General features: G+C 41.4%; 1 protein-coding gene across 1 annotated transcript; it reads left to right on the forward strand.

The window, feature by feature from the left end:
- The first annotated feature begins 279 nt into the window (after positions 1-279).
- On the forward strand, positions 280-9,210 carry fzd4 (frizzled class receptor 4). The gene is made up of 6 exons (XM_041995512.1): positions 280-902; positions 3,478-3,615; positions 4,198-4,575; positions 4,694-4,839; positions 5,738-5,985; positions 6,149-9,210. The coding sequence occupies exons 1-6, from the start codon at positions 642-644 to the stop codon at positions 6,556-6,558; spliced, it is 1,581 nt and encodes a 526-aa protein (XP_041851446.1). The 5' UTR covers positions 280-641; the 3' UTR covers positions 6,559-9,210.
- Positions 9,211-12,835: the final 3,625 nt, after the last annotated feature.

Below are 12,835 nucleotides of genomic sequence, written 5' to 3' on the forward strand. Positions count from 1 at the left end.
AGGAGGAGAGGAGAATGGACACAGTAAACGCAATGAGAAAGGGCAAACATGAAAAGGAAATGAGACAGGAGAAGGCAAAATAACAGAAGGAAAGCAGAGAAGGGGATAGAGAATAGGGGGAGTAGCTCGCTGCTGGCTCCTCTATTTTTCTTTCTGATCCCGCCCTCCTGGCCAGGGGTTGGTCACTGAAACCCAACTCCCGCGCGTGGATTGGTCGGATCTCCTTTGGAAGGGGAAAATAGTCTCCCTTCACAGACACAATAAAGTTCAGCAGCGGACGCTTGCAGGCAGTAGGCGCAAAATCAGAGCCGCTGATTTCAGTCGGGGCTCCGCGGCGCTTCAATACACGGAGTGATTCAACGGGGAAACGACGCGACAAGGAATGGAAAATCGATCAAATATGTAGCTGTTTAAAGATCATGCAAATGACTATTTAAACCGATAAGGCGCGTAGATCCTGCTGCTTTCTGGATATTTGAATTGTTCTGAGTGGGATATTATAGCCTCCTTAACGCACGGACCACACGCGCTCCACTCCTGTTGGACCGAATCCACGTGTTTCCGTTTCCAAGGCGACCTCACCGTGTTTGTGGAGATACTTACTACTGTGCCAACACTTACAGAGAGGGCACCCGCTCAGTATGAGGGTGCACATGCCCGGGATGTCTCTCACCGTAGTCGCCGTGCTTCTCTTGGTTTGTCCGCTCTGCGTGGTCAACACGTTTGGTGACGAGGTGGAGGAGATGACCTGCGACCCGATCCGGATCAGCATGTGCCAGGGTCTCGGCTATAACGTTACCAAGATGCCCAATCTGGTGGGCAACGTGTTGCAGTCGGACGCAGAGCTGCAGCTGACCACGTTCACCCCGCTCATCCAGTACGGCTGCTCCAGTCAACTCAAGGTACCGGACTGGCATTACAGCAGATTAGGTGTTTTTTTCTTTTTTAAAATGCACATCATAAAATATGATGCAATCATGTTAAGCTGTAGGAATGCAGGATCTGGTCTCCAAAAAAAAAGAAAAGAAAAGAGAAAAAAAAGCCCGCCTGAGTCCAGAAAGTGTGCTATATTTGTGTGAGTGTGCGCTCAGACACATTGGAGCTGAGTGTGGTCCCAGAGCACATGACAGGGAGTTACCAGCAATAACTAACTGGCTATTATGCGAGCTGCTCAGACTGATGGTGCCAGCGATAATAAGCACATTATAGGTCGATGTCCATACAGTTAGGATAAGTTGGGTGAGGGGGTCGTTGCATCCCCTCCCTCTTGTTTTGCCAGACTGCCATGCTAGTTTCACTGAAAATGCCCCCTCTGTCTGTTGACATTCTGCGTTCATGCCCCACACAGCAACAGCTGAATCTTCCTTACACTGCAATGTCTTCTTGAAAACAATGGTGCACTCAGTGTCCTAGGACAAATGCTGCTTGTTTGACACATGCACCATATAAGAAAAAATAGATTGGTCCCATTATGCATCTATGAGATTTTACTTTAGACTATAATTGGAGCAACTACTGACACAACTTACATTTTTTTCATTTGGAGAACAGACAAGATGAATAGTGATTTTTTTTTTTAAAAAATGAGATAAAGCACTATTCAAACACACTAACGCATCAAGACAAGTGCATTCACACACACCACATACTACTGCATATTTAATATAGCTTTTTAGAGTCGAGTATGGGTGTGCAGCTGTTGTGAAACTGATGACTTGTGTTTCGGTTTGTTGAACTGATAGTTCTTAAGAGACATGCAATGATTGAGAGAAGCAGGCAGAATAAGGAGCAACTGGCATAAAATCAGACTGCCTTCCACCAGTTGTAAATTGTCCAGTAAGTTTAGCTGACACCCATGTCTCTCTCTCTCTCTCACACACACACACACAACTAAAGAGGGAGAAAGGGGGTAAAGAGAGATGGGATCGTGTAACATTTACTCTAATGGGAGGCTTCCTGACTGGTAACTGGAGCAGCTTTTAGCACTGAAGTGGCAGCACTCAGGTTACAAACGGTCAGTGGGGGAAAACACCCAGAATGTGTTACATTGCCATCACTGGCTGGGTATGCGTAACTCACCGTGAGAAGCATTAAAAATTCTATTGCATGTAATTCAATATCCTCAGCTTGTATAAACCTTTGTGAGTGTGTAAGCCGACACATAAAAGCTGCCCACAGACTCAAACGCGAGGCGACTTGGTTGATTTGTAAACACTGGTGATTTCATTTCACTATAAGTGGATCAGGACTAGTAGCTAATGGTGAGTTTGGAGGAATTCGTGGAAAGAAAGCAAACACTGTCTCCAGCTCAGTCAGTTTGTAGTGATAAAGCTGAGTTGTACCCAGGTACCTATATAAAAAAAAACAGATTTAAAGGGAGTTAAATGAGACAAATAAGTGTTTTTTTTTTATTGTACATTTTCTTCTGTATAGGTATTTTTAATCTATCACAGCTAATAATGACAAAATGTTTTTTTTCCTCATAATGCATGTAGATGTTAAGCAGACCAAGAGATCAGTGATTCGGTTTATTCAGCATACACTCATTTTATAGTGTGTTTAATTATAGAAACACAGGCTGCTGCGGAGATCACTGATGTTAGGTTACTTTGCAAACAGATTCTCATAGACAGTCAGAGTTGTTTAACATCCCCCGTGTATTTATTTCCCAACCTTGACACACTTCTTGGATTCATGTTTCATTTGGGCTCAGCTGCGGTTTGTCTATCACTGGTCCAAGGCTGCAAGCCCTTAACATTCGACTCTTATCAAGACCCAATACATATTTTGGCAGTTTTGAAAAACAAAACCCCTTCCTCCCAACACCAGAACAAACACCTGGATCACCTGTTTGTTTGCTTTACTTAAAGGTAGCTGAGTGACATGCAGTCTCTGTATCATGGGCCTGGCACAGTTTTACACTTAACATTCTGGTAGATTTCACAGCAGATTCATGAAATTACCTCAGACTTTCTGAACTCTGCAACCCCAGACTGGCTCTTCTCCCACATCACTACCACCTCAACAGTCACATACAAGTGTCGCTATCTTAATAAGCACATCTAGAAGATCTATTTCACAGAGAGAGCTGAGGCCTGCGTTGGGGAGATTGTGTAGCACAATAGGGCACATACCCTCAGTGTAATTATGTGCAATTTTTTTTTCTAAAGATGGAGAGTTGTATGTGAATAACCTTGATCCAGGTTGGGCGTAGTTGTGGGGTTTCTCACCAGAAGCGAAGATGAAAAGCCTACAAGTAGAAATAGTGATACACTGTATTGAAAGATTAAAACAGGAAAAGCAGCTAGATAGTTGGAGGGTTCTGAAAGTAGATGGAAGAACCACATACCAAGTGTAGCATCTACCTGATATAATCCAATTGTAATACATAGAAGGATTCATCCAAAGTTTCTCAGAAATTTTCAACAAACAAGCAACATTTTAGGCATGTAATGTTTTGTCTCTATCCTTTTTCAGTTCTTTCTCTGCTCGGTTTATGTGCCCATGTGCACAGACAAGGTCCCCATCCCCATCGGGCCATGTGGCAGCATGTGTCTGTCTGTCAAGAGAAAATGCCTCCCAGTGCTCCATGAGTTTGGCTTCATATGGCCTGAGGTAAGTAGCATCACCAAGAAAACAACTTAAAAATGCAAACACATTTTCAGGATCTGGCTGATGGGCCCTGTCACAGTTATTTGATCATTTCAGATCATTTCTACATGAGTTTTTCCACTCACCCGCATAAAAACAGCTGCCTGAAACAAACACACAGTCCACAGTCTCTCCCAAGTTTGAGGTTTGAATGGTGCTCTTTTAATACTTTGTTGAAGCCCCTTCTGTTTCGTGAAGCCTGAGTGGAGGATAAGCGGTAGCAGCTGTTTATCTTGAGGCATTTGTATTATTTGATCGACTAAATTTTAATGAGCCTCTTTGACATGAATGCTAAGTGTGGAATTCCTAAGCCAAACATCACAGCACCACTGTGGGGTCATTTTGGTTTTAACAGATGCAAAATTTAAAAAAATATATTGCTGCTTTTCTAAAAGTATTAGTGGCATAAGAGTCACAAAAAAGAGATAAGTACGTCTTTATGTTTGGCTGTTTTTATCTCAGTGTTCATGATCATGAGGTTGGGCTACGTGAATGAATGGGATTCTTTTTTAAAAATGATCATTTCCTTCATTTTTGCCTCTCCAGGTGCTCAACTGCAGCCACTTCCCACCTCAAAATGATCACAACCACATGTGTATGGAGGGTCCAGGAGATGAGGACCCTCCTTACCAGCCGTTCCCCAACCCTCCCCATCAGAAGTGTCTGGGATCTGCCCCCGACCAGTACACCTGGCTTAAACAGACTGAAAGCTGCGCTCTCCAGTGTGGCTACGACAGTGGGCTCTACCGACGAGGGGCCAAAGTCTTCACAGATGCCTGGATGGCGGTGTGGGCCGTGCTGTGCTTCCTGTCTACCACTCTGACCGTGCTGACCTTTCTCTTGGATTCCCAGCGTTTCTCCTACCCTGAGAGACCCATCATCTTCCTCTCCATGTGCTGTAATCTGTACAGTGTCGCCTACCTGGTAAGTGGGAGATGTGGTGTTGTATTGTTCTAGGCAAGGTGTTTTGACAAAGAGAAAGATCTGCTCAGTAAAGCTCAGCCTTTTCCTGTGATTAATTGAGCTACACCTTCCTTGCTAGGTGCGACTCACTCTGGGGAGAGAGAGTGTTTCCTGTGACCTGGATGTTGCTGCAGCACCAATTCTGGTACAAGAAGGATTAAAGAGCACGGGCTGTGCCATTGTCTTCCTCCTCCTCTACTTCTTTGGCATGGCCTCCTCACTCTGGTTCGTTCAAACACACTCCTTCATCTCTTTGTCCCAGTTTTCCCATTGTCATCAGCTGTTGTGAATAGCAAGTGGTGGAACAATTGGAACACGAGACTTGCATCCTGTTTTCCTTAAAATGAATCTATCCTGTCTCATAACCCCTGTACAAGTTGGATTTGTTCCACACATGAGTTACCCTTAGTAAAAGCACCACTTTTCGAGTGTATGCTGCACCAAAGTTGCAGTGGAAACACACTGCTGTCGCAGCTCTTTTTCTTCCTTTTCACTCAGCCCTTGTTTTCCTGTTTGTCTTCCTCATTTGGAAAAGTAACAGGCCAAGGACTCCACTCTCTCCTAACGAATGATAACAACCCTCTGACATGTAGCTCGTGACTGTTTGTTTTCATGACATAACCTAATTACTGAGGACTGCTTGCATCTACCTGATTGGTTATGAAAAGTTTTGAGATGCTCCAGCAGTGATCAGAGGCTGCCTTAGCATGTTGTTCTATAGAACATATGATTTCTGTTCACTATAACAGTAAGAGGATTGCCATTTGTGGTGATTCATATCTTGTGGAAGAGTATACATGGAAAGCCTAAGTAGGGTAAGCAGCAGTCAAGATCTCAACCACCAGAAAGAAAAGACATGAAACTAAAGTTTGATATAATGTAAAAAGGAGGAGTTAAGGTGAAGGTGGAGTAAACAAGAGGGACAAGCAGCCTGAACCATATGACCTGTTTGAAATTTACATAATGTCTGCGTAGAAGCGATTCAGGTTGAATCAGGATCAGCTGCTATCAGCTGATGTACATGGATTGAGGGCTGACACTGACGTCATGGTCTGCCTGAAATAATACTATACTCAACTGTATGCATGAGCTTTTCTCACCCTGTTTCCACCTCCTCTTTCAGGTGGGTGATCCTGACCCTCACTTGGTTTTTGGCTGCTGGACTGAAGTGGGGCCATGAGGCGATTGAAATGCACAGCTCCTACTTCCACATAGCAGCCTGGGCCATCCCAGCTGTTAAAACCATCGTCATTCTCATCATGAGACTGGTGGATGCAGATGATCTGACCGGTCTGTGTTATGTTGGAAACCAGCAACAGGAGGCACTCACTGGCTTTGTGGTGGCACCTCTGGCCACGTACCTTCTCATAGGTAATCATAACACAATGGTATAAATTAATCATAGTAATCATACTTAGTATGGGATATGTCCATCCTATTTCTTTAACTTGTCTTAATTCTTAAATATGTGAGCTTGGTTATGTTTTCTGTTAGTTGGCTTTTACATAACAGTTCTTACATTTCCTCCCCTCAGGTACTTTGTTCATCTGTGCAGGCCTTGTGGCTCTTTTCAAGATACGCTCCAATCTGCAGAAGGACGGAGCCAAAACAGACAAGCTGGAGCGTTTAATGGTGAAAATTGGAGTGTTTTCTGTTCTGTACACTGTCCCAGCATCCACCGTCATTGGCTGTTACCTCTACCAGCTCTCTCACTGGGGAGAGTTCAGGGCCAGCACCCGGGACTCATACGTGGCATCAGAGATGCTCCGAATCTTCATGTCACTACTTGTAGGTATTACATCGGGGATGTGGATCTGGTCAGCAAAAACTCTTCACACCTGGCAGCGTTGTTCCGCCCGGCTACTCAGAGACAGCCGAGGTGGCAAGAGGGCACCGGGCGAGGGCTGGATCAAACCAGGGAAAGGCAACGAGACAGTGGTGTGAGATGAAAGGCAGAGAGTGAATGGACAGGAATCAAATTCTGCATTCTTCTCTTGTACAGAAACTCATTCTGCTAAATGAAGAATGGAGAGATTCAAGAGATGAGAGGGAGCTAAGAAGTGACATGGGAATGTAGCAGGACTTCCTCTACGAAGCCACTGGATATAACAGAATCACATGAGCTCCCTGACTGTTCCTCACCTTGCATCTGGGAGGGGTTATGAAGGCCGGAATAGGAAGACTGAGTCATACATTAGCAGCAAGAGTAGCCTCTCTACCTCCATTAGACCTCAGTTGCTCAAAGAGGTGGAGAAAGCAGAAAACATGAAGAAAAAAGAGAGATTGGAAAGGCAGCACAGAATTATCAATATGTAGACAAGATACACCAATAAGCTGATCAGCACCATGTCTACTTATCTGTCTCTCTTTTTCTCCAGAGTCCTCAGCAGAAGAGACTGGCCCTGCTGAATGCAGTAAACCTGAATGCTGTTGTTTCTTTTAAAGGGGTTTTGAAGTTTTAAATTTTACACTGGAGCAGATATTATACAGACGTGGGCTGAAGTTTCCCAAAAGCAACTCACACCCTGAATAAAACATAGACATCAAAACAGCAGATTAGCTGTAATGAAAATCTGAAATATTGCCTTGCATCCTCAATTTGTTTACGTCTAAACATTTGGGAATTATGTCTTTTATATTACAAAAAATACAGATGATTTTTTATTGATATTAATTTTTTGGGACACAGGCTCTAAGCTGTAATAATGCACTATAATTGTTTAATATGTGAAGTGTTGGGCCAGCAGTGGGAGGACTGTTAAATCATTTTACAGCACAGTGATGTTCACAGAGCCATTACCAGGGAGTTTTTTTAATGTATGTCCTTATACATATGATGAAGGCAACACAGTGACGGATATATAAGTACCTTTAAATACACTGTGTGCCTCTACTTGGCCCATAAATTAGGAGCTTTACAGCTTCTAGGAAATCTATGCCTTTGTGTTTCACATCAGTGGTTTGTGAGAAGCTCAGCTAACTTCCAATGATGTGTGTAATTTCCTTGGAAGCTCTGTACCTTATATGCTTTTGGGTTAACATGAAATCCAGGAAATTTAATTATTACCCCTGCCCTTTTCCAAACGTTCTCAGCAAGTTTAAGAATAAGAAGCCATGGGACAATCAGTTGCCAAAATACGCATTATGCAAGGGCAAAAACGCAGTCACAGAGTTATACATTTGCAGATACACACAGTATAGTGCAAGAAATTGAGGATAAATGTATCTTTCTCTGAAGATAGTTCAAAGTGTGTGGAAAGGAGCTACCTCTGTCATTAAAAGAGCAACTATGTTTTGCTGTCACATAGGTTGTTTGAAGCATCTTGCAGAACTATGAGATTGGAGCGCTGAAGGGGCTTCGTAAAATCTGGTGCTACAAACCTTTGTACAGAGCTGTATACACACTGTATATACACACATCAACAAGCTTCCATGCATCAGCTCATGCATGTTGAAGAAACATCAATGACAAGTGGACATGATGGCCCAGCTCAAGTTTTCCCATTTTTTTAATCTATGTTGACTGATACATAAAGGCTCATTTCCCACACAATTGAGTTCTCCCTGGAAGTGATATTTGTACCTTGGTTAAATTTCATGGACGACAGAGACTAGATTTCCCTCTATTGTCGCTGGCAGTGCATTTTAATAGTAGGCTTTTCCCACCATTTTAATTTGACAGTCCCTTGCAATAAGTGCAAGCTTTAAATACAATAAGTTTGTTGGTCCTGACTCATCCTGTTCTGCAGTTACCAAACTCTAAAACGGCTCCTGTCTACTTGCCTGACAATCTATAAAGCAGAACTCTTACAGTCCAGATTGTGAGTCTCTATGTATATTATGTGGTCTGTGTCACTGTAGGCCTTCTGTATTTTCAGCCTCATTGTGGACAATAATAAGAATCTATTTGCCTATGTATACCATCTGTACCAAGATAGTGCCTCACACAGCCACTTTTGTTTGTTTGTTTTAACCAATCTTTAGAGTAAGACAAAAATAATGTCAGAGCTGCATTTTTTTTTCCTAAATACCGTATGTATCCAGCAATGGTGGTTCTGGTGAAACCTAAAACGCTGGAAAAAAACAGCATTTCTCAAACCAGCATACCTCGGAACGCTAATTAAATTTCTAAAGTCAAACAAACATTACATTCACTTAAAGTGAATTAAATTAACCTCTGACCACCTCCCCTCTGAGCTAATGCGGTTTCCTTCTTAAACTGCCTTCATGTTTTGGCTGTCTTCTCATCTTATGACCACACTGAGCTTCAGGTGACATTTCTAAACAATCACAGAATGTGCCTTGAAACCCAGTGTGTGTGTGCGCAACACCTTCGCCACTTCCAGCGCAGATTTGTAAGTGCTTTTAAAAACCCCAGATGTGAATCACCACTGAGGTCAGCTCGCCAGCACAGATTGTAGCCTTTAAGGCTTGGACTGCTCCTTCGTGTATAATGCTCATGGTCTTTCATCAGTGTATTATAAAAGAAAATAGAACTGCTAATTTATCCATGTAAAAAAGTGACAAAATTTTAAAACTTGTTTATTTAAAAACACTTTTGTATCAGAAGATGAATAAAACTTTTTTTGATTTCCAGTTTGTTGGTTTGATATTGCATCTATATTCCTCAAATCCAGTGGAGAGGTGTGCATATGAGTGTGTGAGAGTCTGTGTTCTTTCTGATGAGAAAACTACGTTTTTCAACATTTTTTTTAAACTGATTCAAATTTTAATCAAGGAAACATAAAAAATGTACCAGAATTTCTGCTCTACAACGCAGAATACAAAAGCACTCCCATTAATAATACATGCTCTATTTATTTCAATTAGGAAATTAGCATCTGTATATTTCCCATCTAGATTAACTAGATAGCAGTAAGCTGCCAAATACTGGCAGAATTACACATAACTTGGATTATTTTTTCCCTAAAGGAAAATAAAAAGATTTAACAATGGGGAATCGTGCTTCATTGTGCTGTGTGTTAATGTCTCTGTGCTTTGTAAAAGCCACCATAAGGCAGTTAAGAACAAGAAGCAAGGAACTAAAACCAAGTGAAATATCAAATGTCCTGCTGGGCATCCCCAGAGCTGTGTTCAGTTACAGGGTTGGGCAATGCTGCCACCTCTTGTCTGTGGTGACAAATTAGGTTTTGGTGCTACATTAAATTCTGCTGCTTTCAAACAACTGTTTCTACTTTCATAAGCATGCCAATGCTTAATATCTGCACTGCTGTGGCTTTGTTTTGTCCTCAACACAAGCCAGGCTGTAATTTAACGGTACGAGGGAACATTAATCTTATTAGAGTAAGAGATTAATTCTGTCCTTTTTTGCATGTGTGTGTGTGTGTGTCAGCAAACCAGAGTAAATGCAGAGTCATAATATCTAAGATTGTCTTCCTGCAATTTACTGTGAGTGAATTGAGTGTTTGTTTAAGGGCATGCTCACAAAAACCTGAGCTAAAGGAAAACTGACAGCATCTACTTCATTGTTTCCAGATGTGGCAACACTACAGACTCATGCAGAGAGAGTACAGGCACAGCAAGCACGTTACACACACGCGCGCGCGCGCAGAATGAGGAGAAGTTATAACAATTGCAATATTTTTATCCTGCACGCTGTTTTGTTTTGGATTTGTTTTTATTAAAAATTTTTTTGCACTGTAATTTTATTTGTATTTGTTTTGTTTTACTGTGTGTTTAGTACAAAATTTACCTGTTTTTTTTTTTTTTCGTTTTCAGGTTATTCAATCACCAGACTTGTCCAGCTTTTTCTATGTTTCTTTGGTTATTTGGAGACACAGTAACTTGTAACACACAAGTCTTTAACAGCTAAGCGTTCACACAGCCAAGTGATTTTCTAACTTAAAAATGACATAAATCTGCTATTTAAATCAAACTTACAAAATGGCAGATTTACAGTAAATACCTCTGGATATCTACTTTTGTTGAACAAAACCAATTGAAACTGTGTATACACATTCAAACACACACACACTAATAATAACACTTGGAGGTTTTTCCACTTTGTGACAGCACGGCATGTTTTTTTTGTTTGTTTGTTTGTTTTTCTTAAGAGCTGAAATGTGAAAGTGCCCTATTAAAATTCCTTGGACTAACATTCTTGAGGATGTGTTTGCAGAGCTTCGCTTGTGCACAATTGTGTGCATGCAGTAGATGTTAGTTTGCTTGTATTGGTGCGTGTGTGTGTGTAAAGGGGGTGCTAAGAGATTCAAGTACAGTAGATGAGGCAGTGGAAAAGAGGTGGACGTGTGCACCCAGGGACAGAGAAAAGGAAGAGAAAAACAAGCAGTGAAATAAAAATTAAATACAAAAAGCCAGAGAGAATAGTGAAAGGGATCCAGGGAGAGAAAGAGAGAAAAGGAAGTTTGTTATCGTCCAGCAGCAGAATACTGCAGCTGTTCCTTCTCGGAAATGTTGAAATCGTTCACTCGTTCTGCTCAGGGTGTATGTTGGATGGATAGTCTGGAGTAATGGCCACCACTGGGGATTCTGGGTGACGTAGTTGTCTTGGCCTATGAGCCAATTCGGTGCAAGAAGGATTTGAAAATGTCGGTTCTCAGGCCAAACATGTTAACGAGCTGAGACTGAAATCCAAAAGCCTGGCCAAGGGAGAGATTAAAGAATTATTCGCCATCAAGCTAAAACAGAGAGCTCTTTATGCATGGCAGGGCGTGTAAAAGACTGAATGTATTGAGTGGAAAACAAAGATGTAGTCAGTGTTTAAGGTCAGGTTAGGTATTTGAAAATGCTTTGGTATTTTTTGGCATAGTTAGTAGACTGATCAGTTATAATTAGGAAAATCCTGATAGTGATGAAACATTAATTTAAATCATTCAGGTACATCACTGGCTTTACAGTTGAAGGCCAGTCTGCAGAGTTTGATGTTTGCTGCTTCATGGTACATTACACAGAAAACAAAATGTTCTGTGCTAATCTTGTAGTGTCTTTAGTAAAGCTGCATTCCTCACAATGCCATATTACTTAATAAGCTTGATGACATGGCTCAGACAACAGACGCTGTTCTCAGCCTTCTCAAATCTGTTCACATGGGATGCTTTAATGCCAAATGAACTTTTGAAGCCATTTTAATGCAACACTACATTGCCTTAAACCTTTGTTAACACTAGATGGCACACTTTGTTCAGGTCTACATACTATACTCTCAGAGCTCAAGCTTTCAAACCAAGAAATGGGAGACAGATTCTTAGGCAATCAGGCCCTTTATGAAAACAGCTAAATTAGTGCTGTAAGGTGACCCTCCCTCCATTCTTTAATTAGGCTCCTATAGATGCAGGCTGCCTCCATGCTTCCAATAGTACATTAGCTGTACCCATTTTTTTCTAGATTGGGTGGTGGTGCTACCATTCCCCAGATGACCATAGATGAAAGCTGGTTACACCCTGGAACAGTCACCAGTCCATCATAAGACACAGACAATTGTGCATCCTCACACCTATTATAAACTCTTATAAACTTTTCACTCACCCAACTTTCCATCTTCCTTGGGTAGGCTGGGTGGCTGTTTGTCTGTCAAGCTCGGGTCCTCTACCAGAGTTGACAGTTCAGGGTATGGAGAGCTGTATACATTATATAGTCTAATAGAATCTGACACTTCTAAACGCATGCCTACATATTAGTTGTTCCTTAAGGGAAAACAAAGATCTGTCAAAGTATCCAACAGCATTAAACTAATTAACATAAATTCATAAAAAAAAAGGTGATTGTGTGCCGGCCAATATTGCTAGTTTTTTATATTTATTTTGATAAAATGTCTGATGTATTCGAACTTCATCTAATAATCAAGGTCCATAAAAGTTGCTTATGGAAAAATAAAATAAAACAAACATGTTTGCGCTTTTTTTTTTTTCTTTTTGTATTGTTCTGTCTACTTTAAGAAATCCAAGGATTTATATATAATTATATAAGATTGCAGCTTGGCTCTGGCCTTACATCTATTTAAACCCATTCACCACTAGAGGGCGATCAGTGGGCAGGGTTGCACAATCTTTAAAATGATCAATGCCAGTGTTCAGAGCACATGGCGTCAGGTCTTGTTAAACAACTGAAAAGTTAATCGCCATCTTACAAAGCTTTGGCATTAATTGCATTTATAAACCACCAGTATTCTGTATTCTAGTAGTGGCAAACTGGAGCATGGCATTTTTTCATGTCCAGCTCAACCTTTGAAACACTTTTTCCC

The sequence above is a fragment of the Melanotaenia boesemani genome, chromosome 9 (genome assembly GCF_017639745.1).
Source record: "Melanotaenia boesemani isolate fMelBoe1 chromosome 9, fMelBoe1.pri, whole genome shotgun sequence".
NCBI lineage: Eukaryota > Metazoa > Chordata > Actinopteri > Atheriniformes > Melanotaeniidae > Melanotaenia > Melanotaenia boesemani.

Bases quoted from the DNA above. Each gene is read 5' to 3' on its own strand.
- fzd4 (XM_041995512.1), top strand. From the start codon at position 642: ATGAGGGTGCACATGCCCGGGATGTCTCTCACCGTAGTCGCCGTGCTT. The intron at 4,576-4,693 runs GTAAGTGGGAGA...CTTCCTTGCTAG, and splicing joins TGTACAGTGTCGCCTACCTG to GTGCGACTCACTCTGGGGAG. The intron at 5,986-6,148 runs GTAATCATAACA...TCCTCCCCTCAG, and splicing joins GGCCACGTACCTTCTCATAG to GTACTTTGTTCATCTGTGCA.